This window comes from Bos javanicus, chromosome 20 (genome assembly GCF_032452875.1).
Source record: "Bos javanicus breed banteng chromosome 20, ARS-OSU_banteng_1.0, whole genome shotgun sequence".
Lineage (NCBI taxonomy): Eukaryota > Metazoa > Chordata > Mammalia > Artiodactyla > Bovidae > Bos > Bos javanicus.
The window spans coordinates 24,140,221-24,159,768 of NC_083887.1; the positions used below are offsets into that span (position 1 = coordinate 24,140,221).

The window sequence follows — 19,548 nt, forward strand, 5'->3', positions numbered from 1 at the left end:
CAAAGAAGACATACAGATGGCTGACAAACACATGAAAAGATGCTCAACATCACTCATTATCAGAGAAATGCAAATCAAAACCACTATGAGGTACCATTTCACCCCAGTCAGAATGGCTGCGATCCAAAAGTCTACAAGCAATAAATGCTGGAGAGGGTGTGGAGAAAAGGGAACCCTCTTACACTGTTGGTGGGAATGCAAACTAGTACAGCCACTATGGAGAACAGTGTGGAGATTCCTTGAAAAACTGGAAATAGAACTGCCTTATAATCCAGCAATCCCACTGCTGGGCATACACACTGAGGAAACCAGAAGGGAAAGAGACACGTGTACCCCAATGTTCATCGCAGCACTGTTTATAATAGCCAGGACACGGAAGCAACCTAGATGCCCATCAGCAGATGAATGGATAAAGAAAGCAGTGGTACATATACACAATGGAGTATTACTCAGCCATTAAAAAGAATACATTTGAATCAGTTCTAATGAGGTGGATGAAACTGGAGCCTATTATATAGAGTGAAGTAAGCCAGAAAGAAAAACACCAATACAGTATACTAACGCATATATATGGCATTTAGAAAGATGGTAACAATAACCTTGTGTACAAGACAGCAAAAGAGACACTGATGTATAGATCAGTCTTATGGACTCTGTGGGAGAGGGAGAGGGTGGGGAGATTTGGGAGAATGGCATTGAAACATGTATAATATCATGTATGAAATGAGTCGCCAGTCTGGGTTCGATGCACGATACTGGATGCTTGGGGCTGGTGCACTGGGACGACCCAGAGGGAGGGTATGGGGTGGGGAGGAGGGAGGAGGGTTCAGGATGGGGAACACAGATATACCTGTGGCGGATTCATTTCCATATTTGGCAAAACTAATACAATATTATAAAGTTTAAAAATAAAATAAATAAATAAATAAATAAAATGATTGAGTTAAAGATTGACTTTTCAAATTAGGCAGGGCATACAAATTATAACTGGGCTTCCCTGGTGACTCAGATAATAAAGAATCCATTTGCAATATGGGAGACTTGAGTTGAATCCTTGGGTTGGGAAGATCCCCTGGAGGAAAGTGTGGCAACCTACTCCAGTATTCTTGCCTGGAGAAGCCCCATGGACAGAGGAGCCTGGTGGGCTACAGTCCATAAGGTCGCAGAGTCAGACATGACTGAGCAACTAAGCACAGCACAGTGTATGTGTATGTGTGTGTGTGTATATATATACATATATATGTATATATATGTATGTGTGTATATATGTATGTATGTGTATATATATCACATTTTACAACATTTTTTTGATCTATTCATCCACTGATTGACATTTAAGTTGTCTCTATACCTTGACTATTTTGAATGATGCTGCAACAAACATGGGAGTACAGATTTTCCTTTGAGATAATGAATTTGTTTCCTTTGAATGCATACCCAGAGGTGGGATTTCTGGATCATATGGTAGTTCTACTTTTAATTTCTTAAGGAAACTCTGTACTGTTTTCCATGGTGACTGCATCAATTTACATTCCCATCAGCTGTGCACAAGGGTTCTGTTCTCTTTTCTCCACATCCCTCACTAGCATTTGTTACTTCATGTCTTTTTGTTAATGGGCATCCTGACAGGTATGAGGTGATATCTTATTGTGGTTTTGACTTGCATTTCCCTGATGGTTAGCATTGATGAACACCTTTCCTTGTACCTGTTGCCTATTTGTAAGTCTTCTTGGGAAAAATGTCTATTTAAGTCATTTGCCCATTTTAAAATTGGGTTATTTGGGGATTTTTCTACTAAGTTGTATAGATCCTTGTATATTTTGGATATTAACCCTTTATCAGAGATGTGGTTTGCAAGTATTTTCTCCCATTCCACAAGTTGCCTTTTCATCTTGTTGATGGTTTCCTTTGCTGAGTGGAGGAAATTTTGTTTATTTTTTGTTTTGTTGTCTGCTATTTTAAAGGGAACCTTAGTTAATTAAAGCCTTAGAACATTCCTTGCATGTTTGAAAATCTTACTGAAAGCTGGCTTTCCCCATGTATTAGCTATAGTCAAGGTCTTGCCTTTAAGCACCTAACATGGTTTAAATACTGCAGTTGGTGGCCCTCACTCTCCAGGGCTATAATGGCTGAGTAATGAAAGCACAGTGGATGTCACTTAGGAGGCTTAGTTAAACAATTTATCGAGTGCCTACTCCAAGAGCTAGTGCAAGGCCCCTGTGCAAGACCTGATGCTAAGGCCCTTTAGCGAGGGCTAAAACAGAAGAGAGAAGGTGAAATTCTGGGCCAGGTGGACTGCATGAATCTCTCTCAGATCTGCCATCCTATCAGGTTGGGATTACTCCCTAATCCCGTGCAAAGTGAAGGGATATGTACTTCAGCCCTGTATTCCTCAAGCTGTGGTCCTTCTGGTCTGTAAAGTGATTAGAATGGAAAGTGAAAGGAGGTGTTTAGAAAATTTTATAGCAATTTGACATTGTTGCAATGTTTTATTGTGTTTTATAAAATTATTGGCCCACAGTGGATTTAGGGGGAAACACTGATCCTTCAGTACGGAGCATGTGAGAAGCACTGCTCTAACCTGCATGTCCCCCAGTCTCTCTGGCCATTGATTATCAATGAGGTCACATTGGCACACTGACCTCTCACACTGGTTCTTCTTCCCATGATATCCACACAGGCTCTTCCCTCCCCATGTTATCCATGCAGCGTGCATGTCTTGGGGTCCTTTGGGACCTCTCACATTTGTTCCAGAGCCAGCCTCTCCCTCAGGTGTCCACAGATGGACACTCCATGGAGCACCTACAGCTGCCATCAGGCCAGGATGGGCCTGTCCTCCCGGGGAGGGGGCTGTCTCCTGTTCTGTCCATGCACAACGTCGACTCCCCCTTCCTGTGCCCAGAGCTGAGCTGGGTGCCACTCACCTGGCCATGGCTTCTTTCTCTTGAGATCAGTTAGACACACAGGACTGTGGGGGCTGAGGGGGTCTTTTTGTGGGATTTTCCTTTCATCTCCAGCCCTAGTAGCAAAGCACATCCACAAACAGATGCCTCATGGATCACTAGCTCCTCATAGCCCGATTTCAAGTTAAAGTTAGCTAGTCTCCTGTACATAACTACGCGTTTTCCAGTTCCCAGGGGTCTTTAAAAGTCATTAACCATAGCCTTCATATGCTCTACATGCATGTTTTAATCTTCACTTAGGTTCCGTGAAGCCCCTTTCATCTCGTGACCTGCGAGCTGTGACCAACGATGTGGACAGTGCAGGAAACAGAACTATAACCTTTATCGTCATACGTTCCCCTAGACTCGGGAGGCTGCTACGTGTCAATTCTGACAACAGCATGGAGGACGTTTCCGTGTTTACGCAGAATCTGGTGAGTCCTGATGTACTTATGGGCAGCTGGACTGGGCTCGGTGTCTGTGCAAAGCGGGCCCCTCGCTGCTGGTCCTCATCCTGTTAAAGTCAAGCAGAGGTGCCCCTTTGCCCAGGCAGGTACTCATTCCAGCTGTGCTGGTCTTAAAACTGGACACTGTGGTGAACACAGGATAAAACACAACTGGCGGAAAACACCAAGCAAATTCAAACCTCGTGTCTAATAAATAAGAGGGAATCCTTTTATCACTAAAGATGAATTTAAAGGGAACCCAAAGCAGAGTTACAAGAATAAATCCTGCAGGATATGTCTGTGTACATTTATGCTTAATATATGAACTGATATACATAATTTCATATATTACAGTTGTATGTATGCATGTAAATATGTATGTGTATAAAATGTGTGTGTGTATTTAATCTGCACCCAGAGCCATCTGTTTCCAACTTCTCACCACCAGCATCTACGTACGTGCCTTTTTATTTAAATGTATAAGCCTTCAAGTCATTTGATTTTTTTTTTTTTTTACTTTTGCAACCTAGGAATCTGACTGCTTATGTGTGATTTCATTTTCTAAAAATCTTTGTTTCCAAATTGTCTTCTTGAATATAACTGTTGCACGTCATTCAACTTTCTTTTTCCATTCTTAAACAATGGGAACAGGGATATGGTAGCTGATCTGGCTGTAGCTTTACATGACTAAGGAATAAAAAAGTCTTGTCAAGTTTAGAGGAAATAGCCAGAGTGAACCACAAATCTGCCTTTAACTGTTGAGCCATTTTTCTCCAGTGTGATGTAGCAGAATTGAATTTAGCTTTTGCTTTGCAATTGCTTTTGTCTGGGATGCATTGAAGGGAACAGATCATAAGGTTAGCAGAAGTTCTGAAAGGGACATTGAAAAGAGGAGGTATAAATTCTCTAGTTCACAGTTGTACTCTGGAGGAAGGAAAAAAGAAATTAAGGATGAAAACTACATTGTGAGGGGGAACTTTTAATGCGCCCAAAGGCATCAAAACTTGCCTAGTTTTTTTTTTTTTTTGCTAGTATTTTGAATACTAGCAAGAATGATGACAGTCCTATTAAGATGCCTTGACTCTAGCCCTAGTTCTTTAAAAAATTATTTTTTGATGGTGATCATTTCAAGCTTTAATTTCCACTGCTTTCATTGCAAATATATAATAATTTAGATTGGAGTGCGTGCATGCTCAGTCATGTCCAACTTTTTTGCAACCGCATGGACTGTAGCCCACCCGGCTCCTCTGTCCATGGAATTTTCCAGGCAAGAATACTGGAGTGGGTTGCCATTCCCTTTTCCTGGGGATCTTCCCAGGGATCAAACCCAGATCTCCTGCATTGAGGAGATTCTTTACCGTCTGAGCCACCAGGGAAGCCCAGAAGGCCAACTAGTAGGGCAGAAAAAGTCTTGATTGATTGGTATCATCAGTGGCAGCTGTTTGTATCATCAGTGACAGGTATTTGTCTGTGGGTGGTGTGTTACCGTGGGGCTCAGGGCTGGAAAGCACCTGCACAGTGGTGTCGGGATGAGGGGTGTTAGACCCAGCTGGTGGTCCTCGTGGAGGCAGGGCCAGGCTGCAGTGTGGACGCACAGCCTGGGCAACGTCACAAGTCAGGTGTGGTCAGAGAGAAAGGTGTGTTCTCCTTGAATGGACCAGGAGAACATCCCTCTTCTCCACACAGCCCTTTCCTCTCCAGAGCATGCACCCAACATGCCAGTGTGGCCTTTGCCCAGTGCTTTGAATCAGAGGACAATGGGGAGACCCTTCTGTTGTGTACCAGGCATCAGGCCTTTATGCAGGTAACTCCCGGTTGGGATGATTCCTATTTCCCCAAAACAGCATCTAAGATACTTTTAGAGTCTGTGGGAATTCAGCACAGCAGCCCATACTCCCTGTCTTCAGTATAAGAGTGTGGACAGAGCATATCATGTAGGAATCGGGTGCCTTCTTGCTGCTCCTTGAGCCACTACTGACCACTTATGACTGAGGACACAGCCTTGGCCTCTGAAGTGGGAAGACCTGGATTAACTCTGTGAGTTATAATGTATCTTTTAATCCTTAGTTTCCTCATCTGTAAAATGGGGGGAAATAGTAGTAATGACAGTTGAAACCATTTTGAACATTCCCTATGTCCCAGGATGCCATTAGAATGGCAACTTTCTCAGCTTTCTGCTGAGTTGTGTTATTGTTCAGTTGCTCAGTCTTGTCTGACTCTGCAACCCCTCTTTGCGGCTGCAGCACACCAGGCCTCCCTAACCTTTACTGTCTCCCAGAGTGTGCTTAAATTCATGTCCATTGAGTCAATGATGCTATCTAACCATCTCATTCTCTGTCGCTCCCTTCTCCTTTTGCCTTCAATCTTTCCCAGCATCAGAGTCTTTTCCAGTGAGTCGGCTCTTTGCATCAGGTGCCCAAACAAAGAATTGGAGCTTCAGCTTCAGCAACAATCCTTCCAATGAATATTCAGGGTTGATTTCCTTTAGGATTGACTGGTTTGGTCTCCTTGCTGTCCAGGGGACTCTCAAGAGTCTTCTCCAGCACCACAATTTGAAAGCATCAATTCTTTGGCACTCAGCTTTCTTTATGGTCGAACTCTCACATCTGTATGTGCCTACTGGAAAAACCATAGCTTTGACTAGATGGACCTTTGTCTGCAAAGTGAAGTCTCTGCTTTTTAATATGCTATCTTGGTTTGTCATAGCTATTCTTCGGAGGAACAAGCGTCTTTTAATTTCGAGACTGCAGTCGCTGTCTGCAGTGATTTTGGAGCTCAAGAAAATAAAATCTGTCAATGCTTCCCCTTTTCCCCCTTCTATTTGCCATGAAGTAATGGGACTGTCTGCCTTGACTTAGGTCTTTTGAATGTTGAGTTTCAAGCCAGCTTTTTCACTTTCCTCTTTCACCCTCATCAAGAAGCTCTTTAGTTCCTCTTCACTTTCTGCCATAAGAGTGGTATCACCTGCATATCTGAGGTTGTTGATATTTCTCCTGGCAGTCTTGATTCCAGCTTATGATTTATCCAGCCTGGCATTTTGTATGATGTACTCTGCATAGAAGTTAAATAATCAGGGTGATAACATAAAGCCTTGACATACTCCTTTTCCAATTTTGAACCAATCCGTTGTTTCATATCCAGTTCTAATTGTTGCTTCTTGACCCACATACAGGTTTCTCAGGAGGCAGGTAAGGTGGTCTGGTACTCTCATCTCTTTTAGAGTTTTCCACAGTCTGTTGTGATCCTCACAGTTAAAGGCTTTAGCATAGTCAATGAAGAAGTAGATGTTTTTCTGGAATTCCCTTGCTTTCTCCATGATCCCACAAGTGTTGGCAATTTGATCTGTGGTTCTTGTGCCTTTTCTAAACCCAGCTTGTATATCTGGATATTCTTGGTTCACATACTGCTAAAGCCTAGCTTGAAGGATTTTGAGCATTACTTCCTAGCATGTGAAATGAGCACAACTGTGTGGTAGTTTGAACATTCTTTGGCATTGTCCTTCTTTGGGATTGGAATGAAAGCTGAACTTTTCTAGTCCTGTGGCCACTGCTGAGTTTTCCAAATTTGCTGACATATTGAGTGCAGCAGTTTCACAGATTTCTTTTATATTACTAATTATATTGCTTTGCAGGCTGGGATCCTAAAGCACAGGGAAGTTAAGCCACTTGCCCGCAGCTACGCAGTTCACAAGTGTCAGAGTCAGGATTGGAACTCAGGGTCTCGATTATAGGTCATGCTCCTATCTGCTAGTCCATACTTTCCTCTTAGAGTTTATAATGAATTAACACAAGAAAGTAAATACAAAATGTTTAGCACACTGCCCCACATGTAGCAGATGCTAAATAAATAGTAGCTAAGGCTGTTGTGATTATCCTTTTGTCCTTGAAAATGCGAGAAGTTCTTTCCTCTGGTAGCCAAAGGACTAATTTCATGGGGCAGGCCATTTTCTGGGACACTGGAGTTGGCTGCTACATCTCCCCTAATGGGCTGTGGTGATTCCATGAATGGAAATGAGGCCGTGAGAGGAGAGTGGCGTTTGCTTCATCCTGTCACCCACTCACTGATTCCCTTTGTGGAAGAGTCCCTGGTGTTCTGGAACACATTTCCCTGAGCGATGACGAGAAGAGGAGGCTGGGGACCATGTCAGGGGCTTCCTGTCTGGATCCAGCAGCACTGCATCCTTGGGCAGAGCACAGGCTGGAGGCAGACTGAGGCCTGAGGCTGGGGCAGCACCAAGGATCCCACCCCAGAGGGTCAGGGCAAGGAGGACCCGGTGGCAGGCCTCACCAGAGAAGCTGGGAGCGGCTGAACAAACCTGGTGTTTTTTGCAGGATGTGTTTGGCTAAGTTTCTAAGCTTCTGTGAATAAATTTCATCAAAATACCCTGACTCCCCTTCCACTTCTTTAGTCACAAAGAGCATCAGTACTTATGGAGGAGAGGAGAATGTGCAAAGGAAACTCTGCAAGAATATAAACCCAAATGCTAACTCTGGCTCTTTCAGTGTGTGTGGGTTTTTTGAGTTTTTATATAATACATGCTTATTGTAAAAATAAAATTAGGAAACATTAGAGCAGAACATTAATATTGAGATATGTATGGCGGAGTCCCTTTGCTGTCCCTCTGAAGCTATCACAACATTGTTAACCAGTTATACTCCAATATAAAATAAAAAGCTAAAGAAATATAAAAATAAAAAAGGTCCTGACATCAAAACAAAGAAAATTAGTACTGAAAAAGAGTAGAGCATCATCAAAAAATCCACTGCAATTGGTGTTTAGGTGAAGGCGTTCCAATTCTGTTTAGCTTGTGTGTTCAAAAATGCACATTTTGATTTGTGACTTGGGAAGAGAAGGAAACTTACTGTTTACCTCCCTGACTTTCTTCTTTTCAGATCCTGTCTTCTTCTTCACATGCAAATAGATTATGAATCCCTTCATAAAATCAATAGTTTTATGGGCTCTGTCATACAGGACCTTGGTCAAATTCTCAGCCATTTTATGATGGTTCGGTTTCCTCCCCAGCAGCTCCAGAAAAAGTAAAAAAGAGGGTGGGATAGGTTTTGGAGGTAGCGACTATGGTTAAAACCTTTTCCCTGAAATTACTGAACAAGGACCTTAACTGAACACTTATTGTGTGCTTTGATTAGTCCTCTTCAATCTGGTTGGTGAGAAGAGATGTTACAGAGGAAACAATTTTCATTATAAAAGGAGCTCAGAGCTGTTCAGCCATGTTCATGTAATATAATGGCTTCAGTTGCCTTTTGACTTTTTAGATTAGTTTTTTCTAATTTCAAGAGTTAGTTCTAGCCCATAACCTGCTAAGGGTCCAATGCGGAGAGGGCTTCAGACAGGTGGTGGCTGAGTCTTCTTTCACACCTTTACCTTAAAGGATAAATTCTTTCCAGCTCTCTACCACTCAGCTAGGGGAGGCAGAAACACTGTATCATTTGCATGTAAAACCTATACCCTGTCCGGCTTTTGATAGATAAACAAAAATGACCATTTAAATTAATGGCTCTGGATGGTTATAGCTAATGAAAGAAATCAAGACATTTCTTGCTTAATATCACCCTTTGGAAGAGTAATTGTGGGGAAAACATTTGTTAGTTAATAGCTCAAAATACTTTCTTATCCTGGAATAAATTAATGATTTTCAAACCATACCATATCAACCTACCAAGATAAACAGTAACATTCTTGTTTTTCACCTGCGTAATTTTACAACTGCCCAAGAGCGAATAGCTAAACCACAAAAATTTGTGCTGAAAATCTTACATCCTGAAGAATTAAACATACAAATACACAGAGAAGGTGAATCATCAAATTTTAAAATGAAATAAAACCTTTCTACAAACGTAGAGAAATTATTGTTCATTTCAAAGAATGTACAAAGTAAGAATTGAATTCTCTGAAGAATTCTCTGACTAGTAGAGCACAAGGCTAATTGAGTGATTTTCATTCCAGTGCTTGTTTAGATAATTTGAAATCATTAAAAAGCAAAGTGTTCTGGTTTTGAGGTTTATGACGCCTGGCCTTTTTTCTTTTCCATAAAGCCCAGTAATTGCGTTTCAGCCATTATGCTGTTATGGGTAGATCATCCATCTTCATCTCTGCCTGCTGCTTCAGCACAGATACAGGATTCCAGGTCCACATTTAGAAAATGATACAATCGATTCTGGGTTATGAGTTTTGTCTAATAACCCCTTCTAGACTCTGAAATCAGCGTGTACATTTTAAGACATTGTGAACGCATTTCCCATAGGAGAGAAGCTAATTTATTATAACTTAATGGAGAGTGCAATGGGATGGTTAAACTTTGGCTCTTTTATTTTCTGTGCAGAGAAGGATAAGCTTCTTTGTGTTAGTGATCACTCTTGCCCCACCCTGACCCCTGCTTTCTTGGGGTCTCTTCAGTGACAAGCTTAATGGCAACTAGACTCAGTAGACATTTTGAACATTTTCCAGTTTCTTGTTTTAGCAATTTTGATTTGGCCCTTGCAGTTCACTGAATTATGTGCTAGCATATTTTTGCATGCATGGAAATTATTGTATTGCATTGTCATTTAGCCACCTATTCATTGTTCAAACTTGAAGCTGGCTTTGAATAACCAAAAAAGCAGAGAGAACTAATTCCCATTTCAGTGAGCATGGTTGAGCTTTTCTCCTTTTATTAACTTCCTAAAGCTGCTGTAATAAATGACCTCAGACTTGGTGGCTTAAAACAGCAGAAATTTACTGTCTCATAGTTCTGGAGGCCAGAAGTTGGAATTCCATTTCACTGGACTGAAGTCAAGGCAATGGCAGGGCTATGCTCTCTCTGGAGGCACTAGGGGAGAACTTCTTCCACTCCTGTCTTCCTGCTCCTGGTGGCTGCCAGCCTTTCCTGGTATGTGGCCGCATCTCTCTAATTTCTGTCTTTGTGGTCACATTGCCTTCTCCTCTTCTGTCTGTATCTTTTAGCCCTCTGCATCCCTCTTATTCATGTGATTGCAGTTCGAGCCCACCTGAATAATCCAGGATACCCTTCCCGTCTTAGGAAGATTGACTTAGTCACATCTGCAAAGTCTTTGCCATAGAAGGTAACACTCACAGGTTCAAGAGATTTGGCCCTGATATTTTTGGTGGGTGTTTTTAGCCTAGTATGTTCATATAGAATAAAAGCGAGGTGTCCCATACGATCTCACTTGGTAGTTTTATTAAAGGACTCCATGCTTGTAATGGTATAAGGCCCATGAAAATCTACGTCTGTGCGTGTGTGCTGAGTCACTTCAGCCGTGTCTGGCTCTGCAGCCCCATGGACCGTAGCCCACCAGGCTCCTCTGTCCATGGGATTTCCCAGGCTGGAGTGGGTTGCCATGCCCTTCTCCAGAGGATCTTCCCAACCCAGGGATCAAACCCAAGTCTCTTACATCTCCTGCATTGGTAGGTGGGTTCTTTACCACAAGTGCCATCTGGGAAGCCCAAATCTGTGTCTGAAAGTGTTAGTCGCTCAGTTGTGTCCAACTATTTGCGACTCCATGGACTGTAGCCCATCAGGCTCCTCTGTCCAAAGAATTCTCCAGGCAAGAATACTGGAGTGGGTAGCCATTCCCTTCTCCAGAAAAAAAGAGTCTGCTTTTTTTTAAAAGAAGCAAGTCTGCTTCCATATAAATGTGGATTTGGACCTCTCTGTCACGTAGGGCTGTAGATGGATATATTGCTAGGCTCCCATGAAGAGCTTTTTGTTGTAATATTTTTATGTAGAGTATAGAGGAGCATGGATAATTGTTTGGGCCTGGTTTTCAGTTGCCCATTTCTAGCTGGAGATTTCCAGATATCACCATTTAGGAACTTAAGTTTCCTAAAATGCCTCTTCTATCCATTTCCAGTAAGGAGAGTCATGCCTGGGACTTACACATGCCTGATACCTGGGCACCCTCTAAGCTGGTTCATCCTGAGCTGCCCCAGACTTCTGACCTCTTCTGGGAACCTTTGAACAGCTATGCCCAACTAGCTGTTCACTGCAGGCATGTTGGTCCCAGTCCTGGTGGCAACAAGAAAGGGCTCACAAAAAGGAGTCATTTCTCTGAGATCATCCTTCAGGAGCACAGGAGCTTGTTGTTTTCCCAGTCTTAGCCTTTAGGACTTTTTATTAACCTACATGGAACCTTGGAGATTTAATCTTTTTGAGCTGTTTGGATTCCTGTAGTCTCCTTTCCTTACAAATATCTGCCCAAGATAGAGATTTTTTGGTGAGATTACTGACTGTGTCCTAGACAGGCCAGACCAAAATGGCACTTGTCTGCCCTAATCATACCTACCAATTCACTTTCAACATTCCTGAATTCCTTAGGGTTAGAGAGCCTAACTTGTGAATTTCTGGCTTACTATAGTGCCACTGAGCTTTCTGGGCTTCCCGAGTGGTACTAGTGGTAAAGAACCCACCTGACAATGCAGGAGAGGAAAGAGATGGGGTTTGATCCCTGAATCAGGAAATCCCCTGGAGGGGGAAATGGCAACCCCCACTCCAGTATTCTTGCCTGGAGACTCCTGTGTACAGAGGAGCCTGCCGGGCTTCAGTCCATGGGATCTCAGAGTCAGACATGACCGAAGTGACTTAGCACACACTGAGCTTTCCACACATAGGTACAATGAACTCTGGAGTCACACAAGACTGAATTAAAAACTGAGTTCTTATACCTGTTGGCTAGTGAATTATTTAAATTTTCTGAGCCTCAGTTGTTTTTTTAATCTGTCAAATGAATATAACAATCCCTCCTAAAACAAAAATAAAATGAGTTACATATGAGCCAAACAGAATGCCTGGCATATATTTAGGGCACAATTAAAGTTAGGTACTGTCAATGTGTTTTTATTAAATAAATGGGTAAGATGTCTTGGATTGCCTTATTTCTACTGCTTCATGATATAAATGTACACTTTATAATTAAAATTTGTAAAACACTTTGTAAGTAGTGTATCTGTTTGTTAAACAAATATTTACTGAATCACCAAGTATAGAATGGTGCATGCTTGCGTGCCAAGTCTCTTCAGTTGTGTCCGACTCTTAGCAACTCCACGGACTGTAGCCCACCAAGATCCTCTGTCCATGGGATTCTCCAGGCAAGAATACTGGAGTGGCTTGCCATTTCCTCCTCCAAGGGATCTTCCCGACTCAAGGGCTGAACCCATGTCTCCTATGTTTTCTGCATCAGCAGGTTCAATCTTTACCACTACCACCACCTGGGAAGCCCACAGAATGGTGAGCTAATGTTTATTTACAAAGCAACGGAAAGTAAGCTTCCAAAATATGTGCCAGAATTCCAGCCTACAATTTCCTTTGTTTTATGAGAAAATATTTATTTATTTAGGCATATTTTAGAACTTTCTGATTGCTTAATATTCTCATGCCATGATTCACTATAAAAAATGAATATAGCCTTCCATCTGTAAGGAATTGTTTAGTTAGGGCTTAGATCCTTTCTTGAAAGCCCTAGAAATGCCCAAAGCCCGCCATTTTGAACATTGATATGGCAAAAGACCAATTAGGTCAAATGCATATCTGCAAGTCAGATATGATTCTGTATTTAATGCATAAATGGATGCTCAGTGAGATTAAATGACTTGCATAAAAGACACAGAGCTGGCAGTTGGTAATATTTATATTTGACTTTGGGTCTGATCAATCTGGCTTCCCCGGTGGCTCAGTGTAAAGAATCTTCCTGCCAATGCAGGAGACACAGGAGATCCCTGGGTCAGGAAGATCCCCTGGAGAAGGGAATGGCAACCCACTCCAATATTCTTACCTGGGAAATCCCATGGACAGAGGAGCCTGGTGGGCTATACTCCATGGGGTTGCAGAGTCAGACACAACTGAGTAACTAAGCACCTCACAGCGGCTGATCAATCCAGGGTTCATATTTTACTACATTCCTGTGGTTCCATTTTTATATTAGTGAACATCCTTTTCCTTCTTGGAGGAAGAGAGTTAATGGTTCAAGTAGTTGGGGGCAAAAAGTTGCCAGTAATATGGCTCTAAAGAAAGAGCTCTTATCTATAAGCCTGGACATCTGGGTTCTGGCCCCCGCTCTGCTCCCAGCTAGCCCTGTCACTGCGGGGAGGGAGAGGAGTTACTGAAATTCCAACTTCTTTGAGCATCTCAGGAGCCTCTCAGCTGCAAACTTTAACTCATCACACAAAAACCAATAGAATCCCTAGCCTTCTTACAGCCAAATCTGTCTCTTTGGTCTCTGATAAATGTTTTTCTTTGTGGTTCTGTAGGAATCAAGGCTATGAGATCCAGAATGTTTAGATTTCAGAGATCCAAAGGGTATTATCCTAGTGTCCCTTCTAGTAAAAGCACTACTCTGAGAAGGTCTAGGATTTGGAGCCACATATCCACCCATTCGGAGAGGAATACAACCTCAGTAAAGTCCTAGAGAAATGGACCAGTTTGGAGGTGGGGTGCATGCTGGGATAGTCTACAACCTCTTGTTGATTTCAGAGTGCCAAGGCACATGCCCCATTCTACATAAACGGAGTCATCAGAGAAAAGGCACTGTTGATCCCTTCTTGAAGCTGATATAGTAAAACACCCCAGGATTTACTTTTTTAAATTGTTATATTAGCTTTTTATTTTGAAATAATTTCAGACTCAGAAAAAAATCACAATAGAATACAGAATTCTCTTATACTGTTCATCCACATTCACCAAATGTTAGCATTTAACTGCCTTTTAACTGCCTTTATCATTCTCCCTATACACACACACACACACACACACACACACACACACTTTTGATATTTTGAGAGTTTTGAGAACCAGTTACAGACATGATGCCCCCCTTACCACTATATTTAGTAACATATTTGTATTTATTTACCTCTATATTTAGTACATTTATTTTTAGCTCTGTATAGTTCCTAAAAACAAGAGGCCGTTCTCTTATATAACCACAGTTTAATTTTCAACAACATGAAATGAACAGTAATGCTGTTTTATAATCTATAGACCTTACTCAGATTTGACAAGTTGTTTCAGTGAATGTGCTCTATGGCAGAGGGGAAAACCCACAGCACAAAACATAGCAAATAGGTGTCAGGAGCCTTTAGTCGCCTTTAATCTGGATCCATTCCACAGTCATGTTGACTTTTGTGACCTTGCTGTTTTCTGTGGCCAACAGGCCAGTTATTTGTAGGAAGTCCCTCAGTTTGGTTTTATCTGATGTTTCCTCTTGTCTGGGGCAAGAGCGCCACAAGAGAAGCCGGGTTCTTCCCAGAGTGTCCTGCCCGGCGCCCGCTTTGCCCTGTCCCTGATGATATTTTCTTTCATCACTTGGTCAGGTGCTGTTTTTCAGGTTTCTCAACTGTGAAGGGAAAATTAGTAAGTGTCTATGAGGAGATGCTTTGGAACCATCTAAATATCCTGTTTCTCATCATAATTTAGCTCACTAGTTTCAGCAGTCATTTTAGGATTCTTACCTGAAGCGTTTATTACTAGTTGGTTGCCAGATGGTGAGTTTTCTTTTCTCTTTTAAAATAATGGTGCCTGTAATTTAGTTTTGGCTGTGTTGGGGCTTCATTGCTGTGTGGGCTTTCTCTAGTTGCGGCAGGCGGGGCTACTCTCTAGTGGAGCACGGGCTTCTCACTGCGGTGGCTTCCCTTGCTGCAGCGCATGGGCTCTAAGGTGCGCAGGCTTCAGTAGCTGGGATGCTTGGGCTTCGTAGTTGGGCTCAAGGGCTCTAGAGCACAGGCTCAGTAGTTGTGGCGCACGGGCTTAGTTGTTCCGTAGCATGTGGAATGTTCCGGGATCAGGGATGGAACCTGTGTCTTCTGCATTGGCAGGCGGATTCTTTACTACTGAGCCACCAGGGAAACCCTGACTTTTCTGATTTTCTATTTTTCTTTCTATATTGAAATTATACACCATTCAGTTTCTAATGACATACCAGAAAGATTGTAAAAGAGAAAATATCTGGGCTAATCTAAATCCATAGGAAACAAAAACACCCCTTTCCCCTCCCCTTAATCCCAGAGCCCAGGTACTTTGCTAAGTGGCTTATCTGTCTATATTTAACACAGTGGAAATATGCAGAGCTGTTGGAAGTTGTTCCTAAGGCTGCTTTCTATTTGAGATAACAAGTAATTCCTAATCTTCTCTGAGAACCTTCTCTCCTCCGGTTGACCCTGCACTTTTTCTCATAAGGTCTTGATCTTATTCTTCCTTTCCTGGCCCTCTCTCAGCATGCACACACACACAGGCACTCTCACAAATACACCAACTCACACACACACACCCCTTAGAACCTGACTTTTAAAGCTGGTGAAGCCAAAGTTGTTTTCTAAACATCACCTCAACCCTCTTATCCTCTTTCAAGGCATGACTGGCAAGTTGACATTCCACAGGTGCCCTCACTTCCTTTGACTTCTAGCTCAGCCCTTTCAGTTACCTGTTCTCGGTCTTGGAAGCTCACACACTCAAGATGAATCTAATTCCATTCTCTCTCTCTCTCCAGTGTAAAATGTCACTTTGTTATCTACAATTTCTTACTCTTAAAATGCCTTTCAAAAACAGAACTCAGAACAGACCTCTCCTACATTAGGCACCTGAAATACAGAACTATGTTTAAGACTCTTTGCCAGTTACTTCTTTCAGAAGATTTCTGACCTTCATGTCTATTCTTCCCATCTATGAAAACCATTCTTTCCTTGGGAAAATCATTTTCCTTACAATAGACATCAAAAGATCTTAGATTATTCTAACAATTTGTTATATGTTTTTTAGGGAAGCTGACTTTCACTCATACCAAAGAAACAGTGGCCATGAATGACCCATATCCACAAAAACCTTCCTCCTGGTTAATAGTCTGTTAATTTTCATATTAAGAAACTGGATCTTGTTTGCCTTATAATATTATACTTCTCAAGCAGAATGGAAACATTTCAGAAACCATCCTCTGGTCTAAAATCCATGGCACAGTCACCTACTTCTAGGAGGAGGAATATATTGATAACTAACCTTTTGTCATAAATCTTAAACTAGGAATAGAAATGGTAGATCTACTAAATAAAACTGACTTATTCCCCAGGAACTAATAGGGTATTCAGTTACTAGTTAGTAGCAGAAATTACTATCTTTGGAGAAAGTCCAATTTCTCATGAGTCACCTTGTTTTTTTAATTAGGAAATGTTGAGAGATGATATTTTCTTCTCCCTACTTAAAATCCCCAAGTGACAGCACTTACTTGCTTTATCCTTGAATAGGATGAGAAACAAAAAAATCCTCATCAGCAGTTTTGGCCACTCTGGGAACACAGATCTTTTATTCCATGAAATTCACTAGCCAAAAGCCTTTCTGGTTCTAGATACACCCACTGTCATGAGCAGAGAGTCAAAGCAATGCATTACCACACCTCTGTTAATTAATACATTACAGTCATTCTTACACATCTGTAGGATTTTAGTTCCAGGACCATCCCTCCCTATATCCCCCACCACTGCTGCTAAGTCACTTCAGTCGTATCCGACTCTGTGCGACCCCATAAATGGCAGCCTATCAGGCTCCCCCGTCCCTGGGATTCTCCAGGCAAGAACACTGGAGTGGGTTGCCATTTCCTTCTCCAATGCAGGAAAGTGAAAAGTCAAAGTGAAGTCGCTCAGTTGTATGCAGCTCTTAGCGACCCCATGGACTGCAGCCTACCAGGCTCCTCCACCCATGGGATTTTCCAGGCAAGAGTACTGGAGTGGGGTGCCATTGCCTTCTCCGATCCCCCACCACTGCAGATACTAAAATCTAAGAATGCTCAAGTCCCATATATAAAATGGAATTGTATTTGCATATAACCTGCACATATTCTTCTATATACTTTAAATCATTTCTAGATTACTTACAATACTTAATACAATATAAATGCCTTATAAATCATGGCCAGTATGTAACACATAACAATTTTGACTTTTGGAACTCTATGGAATTTTTTTTCCAAATGTTTTTGATCCATGGTTGGTTGAATCTTTGGGTGTGGAACCCACGGATATGGAAGACCATATTTCCAAATACAGACTGTTGAAAATTTCTCTGTAAATTATATGATAGTTTATCCTCAGAACTTTTGACATGGACAGTCAAGTACTTTGGCAGAACCTACCTGTAAGTTCAGATATTGTGATAGATAGCAGGTCAGAAAAAGATGTGACCTATAGGAATTCAGGGTTGAATATTTTATCTCTAGCCTTCCCTTCTTGGTTATAGTCACTGTTGTTGGAGGAAGGGCTGCTCGCATGGTATTTTCATGGTATTTTCATGAAAATAATGAGTTTAGGCAGTTGTATCAACAAGATACTGGGTTGGGACCATCTCCATCAATTGATATAAAAAGGACCTTGATAGTGTTATGTGACAGCCTGGATGGGAGGGTAGTTTGGAAGAGAATGGATACGTGTATATGTATGATTGAGTTTGCTGTCCACCGGAAACTATCACAACATTGATAATTGGCTATACTCCAATATAAAATAAAAAGCTTTTCAAAAAAAGGACAGTGATAGGTCACAGACATTAAGGACTTTGGTTAAATCTTGAAAACTGTCTCAAGCAAGATGGGAAAACTTAAAAATCAGTAGGAGTTATACTTGCAAGAGAATGATATACACCATATATTAAAATTCATGAATTAATGATGATTCTCAAGCAAATAAAACAAAACCAGTGGTCAGTGTTTGGAGAGTGGAGCCAAGGGACTCATTCTTCTGAAAATGATATTACAAGGAAAAGAATAAAACACTTATCCTGTTTGTCTTGCCTGTACTGTATATCAGTGCAGCCAACTAGCTGATAAGAGAAAGTTTTTTATAGAAGAATTCCAAATAAGAATGAAGAAGGAATGATGAATAATATCAGTGTTTTGTCACTGTGAAAATAATGTGCTTAGTTTCTCAGTTGTGTCTGACTCTTTTTGACCCCATGGATTGTGTAGCCTGCCAGGCTCCTCTGTCCATGGGATTCCCCATACAAGAATACTGGAGTGGGTTGCCATTCCCTTCGCCTGAGGTTCTTCCTGACCTAGGGATCGAACCTGAGTCTCCTGCATTGCGGGTGGATTCTTTACAGTCTGAGCCACTGGGGAAACCCATGAAAATAATGAGTTTAGGCAGGTGCATCAATGAGCACGTAAAACTGTTAGTTGATAGACTTACGGGGAGCTTAAAGATAGTTGGATCAGTCTGGCAACACTTGAAGCCACCTATCAATCTTAACATATCCAAAAGAGAAGAAGCCCGACATTATTTTGCCTTGTGATGCAATGCAAGAGGAAATATACATGTAAAACATTTTTACTGCAAAATTGAACCTGATTCTTATTAAAGCTCTAGATATAACTGCAAATACGTAAGAACTATAGGTACCAGAGGACCATATTAAATGATGCCATATGGGTGGTAACTGAATATTTGAAAAAAAAAATCTTTTACTAATACTTACTAGAGCATTTACAGATGAAATTACTTGATGTCTATGTTTTGCTTCAAAATAATCTGTTGGGCAGAAAAGTAGGAATACATATGAAGCAAGATTGGTTGGGAGTTGGTAGTTATGATGCTGACATGGAAGTAAAGGTTCATTATAAACTTGCTATAATATAGATACCGCAGGCATCAGTCATCTCAAAATCAATGTGCTTTTCTTTCTCTTTTGGTAATAGAATCACCTAGGTTTGACAAATATGTTACCACACTTTTAACGTTCCTAAATTTGCATGGAAATGTGTAATACTCTGAGGATGAATAAACCCTGAAAAAACATATATCTCTTCCAATTGGGATATATGTTTATTCTCATATGATCCCTGAAATCAGGGGCTGATTTTTCTTAATATCTGGCCAGGTGAGTGAACAGCTGATATCATACCAGCATATGGACTGGGAAAACATGGGCTGGACCGCGGAAGACTCTTTCACGTTCACAGTGTCCTCCCCGCCAGCAGCTCTAGGCCCTGAGGAATTTCATATAACTATTTCGTATGAAATTAACGAACCTGGCCGGCAGAGTCGTCTGCTTGCAAATACAGGTAATTCCACCTTATCCTACTGATAAAGTCAATACCTTATCTCCACTTATTAGAACAGGGACATTTGGGGAATAAATCTTTCCCTTTTTAATCATCAATGCCATGATATCAATC

General features: G+C 41.5%; 1 protein-coding gene across 1 annotated transcript in view; it reads left to right on the forward strand.

Annotated features, from left to right (window-relative positions):
• Positions 1-19,548, forward strand: part of LOC133233589 (chondroitin sulfate proteoglycan 4-like) — a 72,860-nt gene that overhangs the window by 48,539 nt on the left and 4,773 nt on the right. The window contains exons 8-9 of the mRNA XM_061393538.1: positions 3,204-3,376; positions 19,251-19,434. Of these exons, the coding sequence (XP_061249522.1) occupies positions 3,204-3,376; positions 19,251-19,434 (357 nt within the window). The remainder of the gene's footprint in view (positions 1-3,203; positions 3,377-19,250; positions 19,435-19,548) is intronic.